The sequence below is a fragment of the Littorina saxatilis genome, linkage group LG5 (assembly GCF_037325665.1).
Source record: "Littorina saxatilis isolate snail1 linkage group LG5, US_GU_Lsax_2.0, whole genome shotgun sequence".
Lineage (NCBI taxonomy): Eukaryota > Metazoa > Mollusca > Gastropoda > Littorinimorpha > Littorinidae > Littorina > Littorina saxatilis.
The window spans coordinates 21,989,831-22,006,601 of NC_090249.1; the positions used below are offsets into that span (position 1 = coordinate 21,989,831).

General features: G+C 48.1%; 1 protein-coding gene across 2 annotated transcripts in view; it reads left to right on the plus strand.

Moving 5' to 3' along the window:
• LOC138966565 (sushi, von Willebrand factor type A, EGF and pentraxin domain-containing protein 1-like) overlaps positions 1 to 16,588 on the plus strand; it is a 52,432-nt gene extending 35,844 nt beyond the window's left edge. For both annotated transcript variants that reach the window (XM_070338844.1, XM_070338843.1), the window contains 14 exons: positions 471 to 741; positions 1,624 to 1,958; positions 2,959 to 3,195; positions 3,602 to 3,915; positions 4,751 to 4,912; positions 5,286 to 9,654; positions 10,134 to 11,198; positions 11,568 to 11,762; positions 12,315 to 12,494; positions 13,052 to 13,231; positions 13,907 to 14,002; positions 14,349 to 14,444; positions 14,944 to 15,037; positions 15,303 to 16,588. In XM_070338844.1, coding sequence (XP_070194945.1) covers positions 471 to 741; positions 1,624 to 1,958; positions 2,959 to 3,195; positions 3,602 to 3,915; positions 4,751 to 4,912; positions 5,286 to 9,654; positions 10,134 to 11,198; positions 11,568 to 11,762; positions 12,315 to 12,494; positions 13,052 to 13,231; positions 13,907 to 14,002; positions 14,349 to 14,444; positions 14,944 to 15,037; positions 15,303 to 15,333 — 7,625 coding nt within the window. In that variant the 3' untranslated portion in view covers positions 15,334 to 16,588. The remainder of the gene's footprint in view (positions 1 to 470; positions 742 to 1,623; positions 1,959 to 2,958; positions 3,196 to 3,601; positions 3,916 to 4,750; positions 4,913 to 5,285; positions 9,655 to 10,133; positions 11,199 to 11,567; positions 11,763 to 12,314; positions 12,495 to 13,051; positions 13,232 to 13,906; positions 14,003 to 14,348; positions 14,445 to 14,943; positions 15,038 to 15,302) is intronic.
• Positions 16,589 to 16,771: the final 183 nt, after the last annotated feature.

The following is a 16,771-nucleotide window of genomic DNA, read 5'->3' on the forward strand; positions in this document are numbered from 1 at the left end:
GCAAGCCAGTCCGAGGCTGTCTGTTAGCAAGCCAGTCCGAGGCTGTCTGTTAGCAAGCCAGTCCGAGGCTGTCTGTTAGCAAGCCAGTCCGAGGCTGTCTGTTAGCAAGCCAGTCCGAGGCTGTCTGTTAGCAAGCCAGTCCGAGGCTGTCTGTTAGCAAGCCAGTCCGAGGCTGTCTGTTAGCAAGCCAGTCCGAGGCTGTCTGTTAGCAAGCCAGTCCGAGGCTGTCTGTTAGCAAGCCAGTCCGATGCTGTCTCTCTATCTCTGGCTCTCTCTCTCCGTGTGCGTGTCACGTGTGCGTGCGCTAGCGTGCCCGTATAATTAGTGTCGGTATGCCCAAATCAGTGTACCAGCCATAATCTCAAGTTTGGCCGCACAATAATTCCTCCCCCTACACTCCAGTGGACGATTACAACATTGTAGACAAGCCTTTGTGCGTAAAAACCACACTGAAAAACGTTATGTGGCAGAAATCACGTGCCAGCTACCCCTGCTGTCCGCCAACACCATCCTGTCGACCCAAAAGACGTCTGCCTTCAAGCCAGGCGACCAGGCCGTGTTCAACTGCGCTCCCGGGCACCAGATGCTGACGTTCCACGACTCAGTCACGTGTCAGAGTGACGGCACGTGGGACCGGAGCGTGCCCACGTGTGACCCCCAGACCTGCCCCGCCCCTCCCCAAATCCCCTTCGGCGAGCCGGACACACTCAATGAGGAGTACAATGTTGGGGAGATTGTTAGGTGAGAGGTCACGATAAAAGGACAGTATCCTTGGTTCACTTGACGAAAGCAGAACCATTGTGGATGCGCGTGAAAGCGAGAAACAAAAAGATACAAAATACTTTTTAACACGAGAAGCATTTCTGACTTTGGGACAGTCGCCTGGAACATCACTACACAATAGCAAACGTGGTTATAGAAATAATACAAGTTAGTGACCTCTCATTTTGTCCCAGTTAACCCTGCTCTATAAAGCAGAGCTGTTTGCGACATGATGGCTACGATTTTGACTGGTATAATAATGATTTTGAAAATTTTAGTATGTTGTCGGAATCTGACAGTGTTACGATGGCAAAGTAGAATCTACGCATAAAATTTGTTTACCAGCAAATAGATGGTTTCAGCAGCAAATAGGAAGGAGTGAGCAGCGAATGTGAAGCAGCAAATTGGATGAATTCAACAGCAGAATAGATGAATTGAACAGCCAAGCAGATTTCTTTAACAGTAAAAAAAAAAAAGAAAAATCCAGCAAAATGAGAACAGCAAAAAGGATGAAAAAACAGCAAAACGGACACAAATCAGCAAAATCGCAATAAAAATTCAAGAACAAGTTCATACAGAAAATGGACAAAAAAAATGAAATCGCATTCACTCTATTTGAAAAAATCAACACACACACACACACACACACACACACAAACACACACACCACCTTGCACTACCACCAAAAAAAGGAATGTGAGAGGATGCCCATGCAGAGCGCCCTAGCAAGTACACCAGACAGTCGGATGCAGAGAATGCCCATGCAGAGAATATATCAATGAGTGGTTTCTGAAACCTGCTTCACGAGTTTCGTGAATGCTATGCATTTGTCCATTGTCTTTCACAACTCTGTCTCCCCAGGTACATGTGTGATTTTGGCTACACGCTCAACACGCAAGGATCGAACCCCACGGGAGCAATATCCTGTCTTCCCACAGGGGATTGGGAATCCCCGGAACCTGAATGCGCCCTGGTGGAGTGCGGGGAACCCCCTCTTGTCGCTCACGCCAGCATGGACGGAGAGGATCGCACCTTTCTGTCCAGAGTGATTTACGAGTGTTACCCTGGTTACCAGATCCAGGCCGATGACGATTCCATCCAATGCCTCGAGGAGGGGGAGTGGGACCCAGAGCCCCCCACGTGTCAGCCTGTGGACTGCGGGCCTCCTGCTGACCTGGACAATGGAGAGATTCAAGGTAACGTGCGACTGAATAGACGAATTCCGTGTGGTTGTGAAAAATGAATGCCCTAGCTTGCTTTTTACTCGGACAAACATCAGTGCCGTAGCACAGCTCCTAAAAGTGGTCCGGCCATAAAAAAAATAAAAAGGTACTTTTCCCGGGAAACGAAAAACGTGAACTAAGGTAGATAACTCAGATGTCTCTTCAGTGCAAAACGCGATGGCTCAGTGGATCAGTAATGCGTCTCAGTCGGTGCATACGCAGTTTGCCTTTTAGTTTTACTTTAGATTTAGATCTATAGTCTTCACTTGTGAATGTCAATTAGTGACAATTTCTCGCTTAACGCTGTCATTGTGCGATCTAAGTCACGACCCCTCCTTCCTCCTAACACAGCGCTGAAGCTTATGAAGACGATTTTTTTTTTTAACAAAAAACTGGTCCGGCCATGGCCGGAGTGGCCGGTAGGGCTGCTACGGCCCTGAACATTGGAGGGGCCAATCACCAGCAGAGTATGTGTCGGAAACACGCGGACATGAGCACGTGCAAAATTATTTGTCAGAAGAAAAGCAAGGGTATTCACTCTTTCACAACCATGCAAACCCGACGAAGTTATTTCCGAACAACGTCTATTGTCAGCCCTGCAAAGGCCAGGTTCAGCATAGCCTCAGCAAAGATACCTTTAAAGCAGACGTAAGACAGCTTGCTCTGTCTTTGACATCCTTACACTTCTTGTGAGCCTGTTGATTGCGGCTACCCTCCTGACTTCAGGATAAGGTGCTCAGAAACTGTTGCAAAAGCCTCTTTCAGTAATCTCGGCGGACATATCCCCTAGTGTCTTGAAGACGGACACGTTTTTGTGGGTTTATTTTTCTCCCTTGCACAAACTTGATTGGTTCACATTCTTGGTTTTTACTTACGTGTGACTCCGTTGATAATGTATGTACTATTTTTGAATTCAATTGATTTGATCTCAGTTTAAAAAAAAAAGTAATTTCTGTTTCGCTCTAACCAACAGGAACGGACTATTACTACAACGCCGTCATCACCTGTAGCTGTCTGCCAGGCTACAAGCTAGTGGGCACCATGAGAAGACGTTGCAACGAGATGGGAATGTGGGAGGGGCCTGATCCTGTCTGTCAACCCGTGGACTGCGGCCCATTGGCTGATCCCGCCAACGGGGTGGTGCTTGCGCTCATCACCACCTATCCGTCGGACGCCATTTACGAGTGTGATGAGGGCTACATACTTGAAGGTGGGTATACATGAAGATGTGATCGTTTTCTGAATTATCTGTATTCTTTATTCATGCTGAACGTACGGCGTCGACTCAGTGACGTACATTGATGTCGGAAGTCGTCCAGGTTATGTCAGTCAATTCCGAGTCCAAACTGGCTTCGCTTTTGAGAGGCAAATCAAATGTTCGTGTGTTGGCTTTTTATACAAAAAGAATAATAATTGTATGTGAACAAATTAAGAAGAAGCAAAGTGGTATATTACGAAAAGACATTTCTTAAGACCTCATCCTTGCAGGTGAGGGAACTGAGGAGTATGTGAACAGAACAGAAGAATTGCGGCCTTGTTGCATTCAACTGATTCGTGAAAGTGTGTCACTTATTAAACCCTCTTTTAAGAGTAATCATTTCTGTGTGAACAAGCAGGCGATGCGCGACGCACGTGCACAGAAGAAGGCAGCTGGTCGCTGTCAGAGCCCACCTGTACACCAGTGGCCTGCGAGGCCGTGCCAGACCTGGAGCACGGCAGCTGGAAAGGCCCTTCGTCCTTCACCTTCGGGGCGCGCGTGGAATACGAATGCCAGCAGGGCTACTACATGGATGGGATGAACGCGATGACGTGTCAGAGCAACGGCTACTGGTCCAACGAGGTGCCCGTCTGTCTGCCCGTCACGTGCCCCGACCCTGCTCAGCCTCAGTACGGCACTGCCGTGGCTCAGGGGCTCATCTACACTAGCAAGGTTAGTAGAGCGAACAAACAAAGTCGTGGGTCCATCCACACTGGCAAGGTTAGTAGAGCAAGCCAACAAAGTCGTGGGTCCATCTACACTGGCAAGGTTAGTAGAGCAAACAAACAAAGTCGTGGGTCCATCTACACTGGCAAGGTTAGTAGAGCAAACAAACAAAGTCGTGGGTCCATCTACACTAGCAAGGTTAATAGAGCAAGCCAACAAAGTCGTGGGTCCATCTACACTAGCAAGGTTAGTAGAGCGAACGAACAAGTCGGGGGTGCATCTACGCGGCTAGTTGATCTGGTTGTAGCTTCCGGTACCTACGGTTCTTCCTGACTCATCGCCTGGACAGATGTTCGTAAAATATGCACATGAGAGCGTAGAGTTCACAAGTGTTTTGGAGCAGATAGTTACTTATCTCCCCCCCCCCCACCCCCAGCTAACTTATTTGTTCGCTGTAGTTTTGTCCCGTAAGGGGGGTTGAAGGCAGTTATCAGGGAAACCATACTAAAAACACAATCGTTACATCCATATTCATAAATGCTCAGGGTATTCAATCGGCAGTTCGGGAGCCAGTCTTGATATTTCAATGCGCAGTATTTTTCTAACAAACTAGGGGGTCCTTAACGTCCTCACAGGAAATTTTCCTTTTAGAGTTGATGATACGCTAAAGATTATTTTTCTAAGTTCGCAGGAGTGCTTAACATATTAACATTGTTTTAATGTCAGTGCTGGTGTGTATGCACCTCTCTGCGTTTTGTTTATTTATACTAACCTGTGTATGTTTCAGGTAAATTTTAAAAAACCAAAAAAAAACACCGCAAATGTTCGTTCCACTTTTCAGGTGGAGTACACGTGTGAGCCTGGCTACAGGCTGGAGGGGGAGACGATTCGCACGTGCGAGGCTGATGGGGCGTGGGGAGGGGAGGAGCCTGTCTGTGTCCCCATCGTCTGTCAGCCCCCGCCCCCCATCCTCAACGGCCAGTATGACTACAAGGACCTCAAGGTTCGTTCTCTTAGAAGTGCGACTTTTTGTCAAACGAACGAAGACAATGTCGTGTTTTTAAATTTAAATTTAAATCTTAACTAAGTGACAGAATAAATATTTACATTGCGGGTAACCAACTGGTGTGCTTGGTCTTTTTAAAAGTGACTAAGTGTTGTTCTTATTAAAGATAATATTCTCAACTATCGTTCTATCACTTACTCATACCAACTCACTCACTCACTCACTCGCTCACGCACTCACTCTTATTTCCATTGTCTCATAACAAGAGAAGTTGTGCAAGGTCGTATCGATTTTATCTCCTCGTCACTTTCGTTACAAGAGAACTTATACATAAGAGGTGTTGCCAATAGAATCGGTTCTGTATACACAGGTTGGCTCCATCGTTCGCTACACCTGCGACCTGGGCTACAGACTGCAAGGCAGCGAGGTTCGCCGTTGTCAGGCAGACCTCACCCTCAGTGACACCGCCCCCTCCTGCGTCCCCGTCTCCTGCCCCCCTCCCTCCCCGCCCCTCCATGGTGACGTCACCGTCGCACGCTCCATCCTCGTGGTGGGCAGCAGAGCCACGTACTCCTGTGACCTGGGCTACGTCTTGGTGGGCGACCAGGTGCGTACTTGCAGAGCCACAGGTGAGCTGAGCGGTGAGGCTCCCACCTGTCGACCCGTGGAGTGTACAAAGCCGGGTGAGATTATCTCCAACGGGAGGATGCTGGGGACCAGCTATACCTTCAACAGCACCATCAGCTACGTGTGTGATGAAGGGTACAGAATGGAGGGCGAGGCGCGGCGAGTGTGCCAAGCTGATGGACAGTGGAGTCAGCCTATTCCAGGCTGTATCGCTGTGGAATGTCCTCGAGCCCGTATCGTCAACGGATCGCCGTCAACCTTCCGGCGTGAGTTCGGTACTGTGGTGACCTTCACCTGTCGCTCGCGTCATCGCCTGGAAGGCTCAGCGGATCGCACGTGCTTGGCTGATGGATCGTGGAGCGGTGAAGACCCCGTCTGTGTCAAGGTCGTCTGCCCGCCACCCCTCCCCTTAGAGAATGGACTCTCCCGCCAGGTCGACGAAACGACGCTAGTGTTCGCCTGCAACCAAGGGTTTAGACTGGAAGGGTCCAACACTTCGCTGTGTAGTGACCAAGGGTTGTGGGAGCCCGGATCCCCGCTGTGCGTTCAGATCACATGCCCAGATATTTCTACTGTCCGGCTGGAGAATGGCGTAGTCATTTTCAAAGAGAACTTTGGAAACTATGGCAGCGATGTGCAGTATGTGTGCAATACAGGCTACTCTCTTGTCGGTGCCAGTCAGCGGCTGTGTACTGCCAGGGGAGAATGGGAGGGTGACGCTCCAGTCTGTGAGATAATATCTTGCCCACAACCAGAAGAAATCCTAGACGGTATGATAATTGGAACGGAGCTCACCTTCGGTAGCAGCATTCGGTATGAGTGCAATACTGGATACACTGTAGTGGGCGCCAGTCAGAGGGGCTGTATCGAAACTGGACAGTGGGAGGGACGTGCTCCGGTTTGTGAGATCATGTCTTGCCCACAACCAGAAGAAATCCTAGACGGTATGATAATTGGAACGGAGCTCACATTCGGTAGCAGCATCAGGTATGAGTGCAACACTGGCTACACTGTGGTGGGCGCCAGTCAAAGGGGCTGTACCGAAACTGGAGAATGGGAGGGTGACGCTCCAGTGTGTGAGATAATATCTTGCCCACAACCAGAAGAAATCCTAGACGGTATGATAATTGGAACTGAGCTCACATTCGGTAGCAGCATCAGGTATGAGTGCATTACTGGCTACACTTTGGTAGGCACCAGTCAGCGGGGCTGTACCGAAACTGGACAGTGGGAGGGACGGGCTCCGGTTTGTGAGATTGTGCATTGCCCTCGACCTGAAGTGATTCCGAACGGGCAAGTCATCGGAAGAGATTTCACTTTCAATAACAGGATTCAGTACGAATGCAACACCGGTTACACCTTGCTTGGCGTCAGTCAGCGAGAATGTTCTGCAGACGGGGAGTGGGCTGACGAGGCCCCTGTATGCCAGTTAGTGTCATGTCCACAACCGGAGAACATTCTAAACGGAGCTGTGATTGGAACGGATTTCACCTACGGTAGCAGTATTGAGTATGTTTGCGACAGGGGCTACACACTGATCGGCTTCAGCCAACGTCAATGCATAGAGAACGGGGAGTGGGATGTGGGAGCTCCGTCGTGTCAGATTGTGTCCTGTCCTCCCCCGGGCGATATACTGAACGGAGTCGTGGTCTTGACTGAGTTCACCTATGGTAGCAGCGTTACATACTCCTGCCACGAAGGGTACACGCTAGTCGGCTCCAGTCAGCGTGAGTGCCTGGAGAGCGGAGAATGGGCAGGTGAAGGCCCTGTGTGTGAGATAGTCTCTTGCCCCCAACCCGGCGATATTCTCAATGGACAAGTCGTTATACAGAGTCGCACTTTCGGATCTGAAGTGACTTACGAATGCGATGAAGGCCATGTCCGTGTGGGCGTGGCCAGCAGAAGATGTAAGGCTGACGGATTGTGGGAAGGGGAGAAGCCTCGCTGTGAACCTGTATCGTGCCCTGACGTCAATCCATCGTTAGAAAACGGCGCCGTGGTGGCTCTGTCCAACACGTTCGGGGGTCAGGTCAGATACGCGTGCAACCCGGGTTTCGTCGTTCGCGGTGAATCCTACAGAGAGTGCACAGCGTCAGGAGAATGGTCTGCAGACGAACCGACCTGCGTGTCCTTAGTGTGTCCGAGACCCCCTCCTGTAGAGCACGGAACGATCATTGGCGAGGACTACCGCATGGGTCGCAGAATCACGTACAGTTGTTACGAGGGTTTCCAGCCTGTCGGACGCACAGTGCTTGACTGCCTGCCCAACCTCATGTGGTCAGGGGACGCGCCTATCTGTGAGAGAGTCAACTGCCCCCCTCTGCCTCCCACCCAGTTCGGAAGGCCTATTGGTAAAGGTCGTCGCTATGGTGACGGAGTGTTGTTCCTGTGCGACCCTGGATACGAGCTGTTAGGAGCTTTGAGTGTTCGCTGCCAGGCGGACGGAACGTGGGACACTGAGCCGCCTGAGTGTTCCCCTGTCAACTGTGGCATTCCGTCTATGGTCGAAAATGCCAGGTTGGACTTGGAGAATGGAACTCTCTTTCCTGCAGAAATGTCTTACGTCTGCGATACGGGATACAGACCTCAGGGAAGCGCTGAAGCTTCGTGCCAAAAGAACGGGACGTGGTCAGAATCAATTTTAGTCTGCGAACTTGTCAAGTGTCCAGATATTTTGCCCAACGATCTGTACAACGGCGCTGTGTCGGGCAGGGACTTTTCCTACAGTGAGGTGATTCACTTCAGCTGCAACGAAGGATTTCGTCTTGTCGGCAACATCACCACGACGTGCTTAGCTGAAGGCTATTGGAGCTCTGAGATCCCCCAGTGTGAAATGATAACGTGTGGCGAGCCGGAGCCCATCTTCCAAGGCACGGTGACTGTGGAGGGCTACGAGTACAACAGCACTGCGACCTACGAGTGCAACATCGGCTATCGTCTCACCGGAGCAGAAGTTGCAAGATGTTTGGAGAGCGGAGAGTGGGATTTGGAGTTTAGGGAGTGTCTTCTCGTCACCTGTGGAGGTCCTCCAGAAACTATCCAGCACGGGGCTCTGGTAGAAAACAATCTCATCTTCATCTACGAAGACCAGGTGGAGTACCAGTGCGACGCAGGCTACGAACTCGTAGGCAGCGGTCGACTGACATGCACTGCTGATGGTATTTTTGCTCCTTCGCCTCCTTCTTGCGCTAAAATCCAGTGTCCTTCCCCGGAAACTCCTACTCATGGCGCGGTGCAGATTATCAACGACACGCTAATCTACAGCTGCGTGCCAGGCTACGAACTTGCTGGTATTCCTCAGAGGCGTTGCCTGGAGACCGGGCAGTGGGAGGGAGTGGCCCCTGTCTGTATACCTATCCTCTGCCCGCCACCACCGCCTTTAGACAACGGGATTTACAACGGTATTGAGTTTCAGTTCCAAAGCGCTGTGTCCTACTCGTGCAACCCAGGCTTTAGGCTGAGAGGGGACAGAGTTCGAAGATGTATGGCCAATAGAGCGTGGAGTGGGGCAGATCCCGTGTGCGAGCGTATGTCATGCGGAACGCCTCGCCCTGTGCAGTTTGCAACCATCATCGGCGAGGAGTTCACATACAACGCTTCAATCGCCTACGAATGTGAGCTGGGATTCGCTCTGATCGGTGCAGCGGAGCGCACGTGCATGGAAACTGGAGTTTGGTCTGGCGCAGAGCCGTATTGTGACGAAATCACCTGCGAGTTCCCTCCTGACGTCCTGAACGCCACGCATGACGCAAACTCCCCTTCCGATGCGTTTTTCTACGGCTCTCTGGTGATGTACATGTGCAACCGGGGGCACGTGATGACGGGGGCGAGCTCCGTCATTTGCCAGGAAGACGGCACATGGTCCGAGCCCCTCCCTGCTTGCCCGCCCGTCACTTGCCTGCCGTTCCCGGCCCCCGAGCACGGTCAGCTTTCCGGAAATGACGTCACCTTCGGAGGGGAGATCGGGGTCACGTGTGACTCAGGATATCGTCTGATAGGCGAAGAGACTCTGACATGTATGGCGAACGGCAACTGGGACTGGAGTGTACCTGCGTGTGAGCAGATTCAGTGTTCTGCACCCGTGATTCAACACGGAGAGGCTGTTCTACAAGGTGAGCGGAGTGTGTGTGTGTGTGTGTGTGTGTGTGTGTGTGTGTGTGTGTGTGTGTGTGTGTGTGTGTGTAAGAGTTGAGTGTTGGTGTGTGTGGACATGTGTGTGTGTGTGCGGATTGTGTGTGTGTGTGTGTGTGTGTGTGTGTGTGTGTGTGTGTATATTTGTGTGTGTGTAAGAGTTGAGTGTTGGTTTGTGTGGACATGTGTGTGTGTGTGTGTGAGAGTGTGTAAGAGTTGAGTGTTGGTGTGTGTGGACGTGTGTGTGTGTGTGTGTGTGTGTGGGGATTGTGTATGTGTGTGTGTGTGTGTATTTGTGTGTGTGTAAGAGTTGAGTGTTGGTGTGTGTGTACGTGTGTGTGTGTGTGTGCAGATTGTGTGTGTGTGTGTGTGTGTGTGCGTGCGTGCGTGCGTGTGTGTGTGTGTGTGTGTGTGTGTGTGTGCACTGTAAATTTCAATCTGTGTTTTTTTGAAAATACAGGAAAGGCAGAAAATGTGCCATCACCGACAGTGTTCCTACCAGGGCAGACCGTAGACTTCAGATGTCTCCCAGGCTATCGGATTGGTGGATCTTCGTTCTCGACATGCCTCGAGAACGGCTATTGGACAAACGCTGCTCCCGTTTGTGTGCCAGTCACTTGCGGAACCCCGCCCACAATAAGCCACGCCCTCCCACCTCGCGCAAGCACCTATAACGCCGGCGACACAATGTCTTACACGTGCGAGCTTGGATATGAAGTAGAAGGAGGTGCGACTTTGATCTGCGACAACGACGGCTCTTGGGCTGGAATTTACCCGCAGTGCATTGATGTCGTTTGTGACGCCCCGCCCCCAATCGAACACGCCAGTCTCGTCGGTCGAGGTGACCGAGGGGCGGGGTCTATGCCGGCAGGAGGGTGGGTTCAGTACCAGTGTGACGAGGGCTTTACTTTCGAAGGAGACCATGATGGACGTTTGTCTTGTCAAAGGGGCGGAGCTTGGAGCTCGGATGCACCGCGCTGCGTTCACATAGACTGTGGCCAGCCCCCGGTGCCGTACTTTGCTTCTGTAACCACTACTGGAACCACGGCGGGCAGCGTTGCCGTTGTAACATGCATGCGAGGGTATCGTCTCCCCGGCGGCGACAGTCGAATGGAGGTTGTCTGTGACGTCAGTGGGACATGGGCAGGGACGGATACCGTGCATTGCGAGCCCTTGGACTGCTTCCAACCTCCTGGAATCGCCAACATGGCGGCGATGGAGGGGATCAACACAACGTTCGGCACCCGTGTGTCCTACGAGTGCTTGCCTGGGTACGAACTGGCAGGAGATGCCGATATCGAGTGTTCAGAGGCAGGGCTGTGGGTGAGAAACGGGTTGCATACTCCCGAGTGTGTTCCTCTTGACTGCAGACGACCTGAGACCAATATGCAGATTGAGGGGTCAGAGTTCACCTTCAACAGCACTGTGACCTTGACCTGCCTTGAAGGCACGCGCGCTGTTGGATCAGAGACGATCACATGCATGTCTGACGGTCGCTGGAGCCCTGCGCCTGGAAGATGTGACAGTAAGAGATTTTGTTGTTGCTGCTCTTTGATTGGTATCACAAACTTTGTATTAGGTTTGGTTTAGTTTGGTAGATTAAGATGTCCTCTCCCTAGATTACTGCTTAGAACACACGCTGTGAAAATATTCCCACTTTAGAAAAGCGTCTACATAATTATCAGCGATGACATATTAAATGATGTTCTATACAAATTGGTGTAACTTAAGAATGTCTTCATGATGTTTTGCTATATAACAAAACTAAATCCCATGTCAATGGTTTTCGTTATATTCCATCTGTAGCTAGCGATGTACTTTATATAAGCTTGAACACCTTAAACTTGGTAACAGGGATTTTGCTCTTATTGATATGCACTGCATTGTCTGCAAGGAATCCTGTGCCCGTCGGTCCCGCCTCCGGAAAACGGTTACTTTTTTACCAGCGTAGAGGAGAGTGGAACGGAAGTAGGGGGCAGTTTGCAGATCCTGTGTCAGGACGGATTCTCATTGGTCGGTGATAACGTGATCACGTGTCAGTCTGACGGCAGGTGGAGTTCTGTGCCGCCATCTTGTGAGCTGGTCAGAGGTAAGCTATGCTCTTTTCTGAAATTAATGTCAGTGTAAAATAGCACAACCAGCGAATAAAGCATTTCAGTTGAAGTTCGGTTGCCAGTGTTTGAAACTGAGTTGATCGTTGTGATCTTGTTTAAAAGTGTTGTATTTAAAAGTCTTTCAAGGTGCTGGAAATAAAGGTTCAAGCTACACAGTTAGAGTACTCTTACTTTTATTTTTTGTAAAGCAACACAGGAAACAGCACAGGATTGAACGAAACCGCGACCTAAGAAAACCCTTGGAATGGATTCTCCAAAGTAGGAGTAGGACAAATCAATTTTTGCAAAGATCAAGCGGTTGCCTTTATTCGCCTTCGCGTGCATTCAGTTGCTACAGCTCCTAAGCATTTTAATTTATAATCATTGACGGTAATAAAACAAATCAAAAAGCAGGGGGAAGCCAGAAAGGGAAGAGTTTTGTTCATGCCCCTTCAACATTAGTCATTCAAAGAGACGATTGGTACATTTGACTATTCAATCAAGATCAACGTACTTTTAGATGTCCACGCTTTCACATTGCTTTGCAGACGCCAACGCCTTGTGTGACGACACGGTGGACACTGAGCACGCGGTGGTCCCCCCTGGTACTCACTTCCCTGGAGATACACTTGCTCTCTCTTGTCGCCCTGGTTACCGACCGGAAGGGGATGTGACGTCACTGTGCCAGGAGGACAGGACCTGGACAGCACCCTCTGGGTCATGCGTTAGTAAGTTGCACTTCACAAAATTGATTTGGTCATAGTGCAAAAGTATTTTAGATGGGTTATTGCAGTTTACTACAGTGTCCCTTTTTTTTTTAACGATTTTCGCCCGCAGATAACCTGCAGCGGCTTACAATGGGCGTGTGTACATGACAAAGACAGTATCATCAATCAGAACTTATTACTGGGTACAGTTTGTCGTTGTTAGTTCAGTATAGCTGTGAAATTCGTATCACGCTGTTTGAGTTTTAAACTGCAAGGTAATCTGAATTGTATCGACTTTTGCCAGTTTATGCCCACATGTTGCAAACAAATGCGCAACATTTCACCTTCGGGCAAGGTATGACGCAAAGCACAGGCCCTTGTCATAACTCCAGTGAGAGATGTGGATATAGACTGGGGATAGCGGTGGGGACAGGTCTTGATGAATGTTACAAAAGGAGGGTGCTGGCTTTGGGTTAATAAAGCGTGGCTATGCCTCAGGCACTACATTGACATTGACCAGCATGATCTTATCCAGTGTCCGGTTAACATTTCACTTAACTTTGTTTCTGAATCTTCAGGACAATCCTGCGGACCTCCTCCCGTCTCTAACCGTCTCCAAGTGAAAGTGTTGGGACGTTCCTACCTGTATGGTGACAGAGTCATGTACATGTGTCGGCGTGGTCTCTCCGCCTCCCGCAACCCTCCGACCCTCACCTGTACTGAGACAGGGGAGTGGGACGGGGTGGCAGAGTGTACAGGTAAGACAATGTTTATATTCTATTTTCCACGTGTAGTATGGTGAACTTAGAGCTTTAATCCTATTTCTTAACACACGAAAAATAACCTGCAGGAGACGGTAGGGTGCAAGGTTTATGTACGTGTTTGACGACCAGTATCATTTTTTTCTGCGATTTTTAATTGCTAGTCAGTGTTATTTATTTTGTGTGTTCAACCGCCTGACATTACGAGGCAATTTTCCTTGTTTGAATGAGGACAGTAAAATGTTGATTTTTGAGTATGAGTCTAGAGATGACATATAGATTGCGCACCGTCCAATCATACTGTACTACATAGCCGCTTTTGTCTTACGGTCTGGAGTAGAACTGTATTGTAAAAGTAACGTTACTGACTTAGTTTGCATAGTTAAACAGTTTTTGTGTTGTTTGTTTTGATGTATAGCAGTAGAGCTAGTTTTATTCAGTAAAAAGACCACACAAAAACTATTTACCTTCCTCATCGTTAATAATGCGTTAGCCTATTCTGTCTCTGCATGCGTGCATTTTCTGTTGCTCTTTACTGACGATTTGTTTAAAATATTCCTTATTTCTGTTGCGATACTACCAGTTTGTTTCAATGTTCGTTATTTCAGTGGCTCTGTACCGCATACTTGTTCAACGTGTTTATTTTGTGTGTTGCTGTGTTGTGGTTGACAGCGCAGTGCAAGCGGCCCTGTGAGAATGGAGGGATGTGTGTCATGTTGAACACGTGCAAGTGTCGACCGGGCTATACGGGATTGCAGTGTCAGACCCGTTAGTATCTTTTCCTCATTTTGTTAAAACTTTTTTACTTTTGACGTTCCAATTTTGGGCTTGCGTGCATTTTGAAATGTCATTGCGTGATCAATGAAAGGCTTACAATATAAGGCTAAAAAAAGAAAACGTGGCCTTCATGAAGCAACATCAGTACTGTGTATAACCATTTTAGTGCATCATGTGACTACTTTGACCAACCGGGACAGAGGCATGTCTTGAAAATAATGTCATCATTCGGCTGCCGGCTCACTCTGTTTTGATATCAATTGTCTCGACATGTCTGTTATCGTTTGCTGACAGTCAGTATATTGAAAATATCTCACATCTATACCGTACATTGCAGCCATCTGTATCCTGCCTTGTCTGAACGGAGGGGTCTGCCAGGGTCCCTACAACTGTAGGTGTCCACAGGGCTACTTCGGATCTCGCTGCCATGAAGGTCACTACAACTATGTGTTGACAATGGAAAACCTCGTATACAGTATATAGAAAGACAGACAGACAGATTGACCGACAGAGATAGGCACACAAACGTGCGCTTGCACGTACGCACACCCACAAACACACACGCACGTACGCACGCACGCACGCACACAGACACGCACACACACACACACACACAGTGACACACACACACACACGCACACACACACACACACACACACACACACACACACGCTATATCCCCTGAGCTACTACAGATCAAGGCAATGCCTGTTAATTAACATGTCACATTGCAATTGATGATATTAGCTATGACCTTCCTTCGCATGTGCTTTCTTTGACCTTTTTGACACTGCAAATCGTCCCTTCCAATACTTACAGCCTTTTGATTCCAACGATGTCCACATCTGTTACAATTTCGTTTAACTATGCAGTTTTGTTGTAGCTGATATTAAAGCTGAGAAATAATGTGTACATTTTTCTGTCCATCATAGCTCGATGCGACAGACCCTGTCAAAACGGTGGACGATGCTTACATCCCAACAGATGCCAGTGTTTCAACGGATTCAAGCCGCCATTCTGTGAATCGTGAGTAATTGCTTGTTTTATTGTTTTACTCTTCATTTTGTTGGAAATTAGTGAGCACAGCATAACTGCAAAAGAGTTGTTTCCCGTCTTTTGGAAGTTCCTAGAAGTGTTTCTTCGTATGTTATATAAATATATATATATAAAAAAAGGGGTGTTCAGACTGTAGACAAAATATAGCAGAATACCTGGGATATAAATGAGACATTCCTTTGGAAGAACTACACTATGGGATCCAGTCCATAAATATATCTTTTTTCTTTTGCAGGTCAATTTTCCCGGACATAGAACCGAGCTGAGACTGTGGATACAGACACGCCGTGTAAATGATTTTGATGTGATTTTATTTCTATCTAACTTTTTTTTATATACCTTTTGTTATCGACGTGTGTGTTGAAACAGATGTTCAACACATCGGTTTACATTACTTACAGCAGAATCACTTCAGTAACTAAAGTAACACAGTTTAAAGAAAACTTTTGTGGCCGTAGGAAGTAGTAGCTCTAGGAAACAGGGTACAAATGTAATTAAAAGAAATATTTCTGTAGATTATAAGATGTGTATGTAATGTTACAAATGCATGATTCTATCACGAGTGTTCGTTTTTCGTTTTTTTCCTACCTGGAACAGTTCATATACTCACTGGAAATTATGGATAAGGCAAAAGTTCCCCTGCTATCTGCCTGAATTTCATTCTATTCGTAGTGCTTGAAGATGTATGCCTTGCGCAGTGCTATGCTACTGCTGCAGTCGCGGTAAATAAATTCACAAACACATATCCATCATTTCCTGCATTAATCTTTGTTTATTTGTTCGTTCTTTACTTATAACTACTATTTTTTTTACAACGGTCGTTTCTATCCTATCGTTTACTCTTATAATATAGTTCCCTCAACTTTCGTAATTCTTGTAATGTAAATAGTATGTAAGTTTCACTGCTTCGTTGTAGCAGTCACTATTGCCATGTGTCAAAGGATATATGTGTCGTGTCTGCTTCATCACCATTAAAAGCTACCTTTCATCTCGCGTAGACCACTTTGTAAAGCATCATTGATCCATGCAGGAATATACCTTGATTAAGACCATCCGCTCTTCTTGGACATTGTGACATGGCAAAGGCTTGATTGTTTTCTCTGCAGACTGCGATTTCCTGGGTGAAATTGTCATGTCAATCTGCGGAATTGATTTCTCTCTCCGCACAGGAAGCAGCGAGGCTGTAGTATGTTGGTTTGTGTCCGAGGGGAACCATGCTCTAATCCCATGTAAAAGCCCAGATAGATCTGTTGTGGTTTACACAAGCGGTTCACACGGGAAGGACTGTATCTTGAAAGAAATTGTAAGTTTGTGTCCATATCGTTGTAATTCACCAATTTACTTGCTTTTAACGCCAATTTGGGATGTTGTAGTTTTTGTACTTATGGAAAAATGCGCGCCATGGTCTTTATTTTGCATGAACGGCACTCCATCCGGGTCTGTTCATTATTTTTTTTATAACTTTCTGAAACGCTGATTTGAGATCATCCGCGATACTTCAATAAAAAACAGTTACAGTAACTGCTGCTGTTTGGATGTGTGGTTGATTCTGTCTCTCTCAGTTTTTTTCCGGCAGTGTTGCGTCTGCCTCCTGTCTCGGAGACATGTTTTAAAATAAGGAAGAGAGTTGGAGTGTTAGGGAAGGTCACGGTGTGTGTGTGTGTGTGTGTGTGTGTGTGTGTGTGTGTGCGTGTGTGTGTGTGT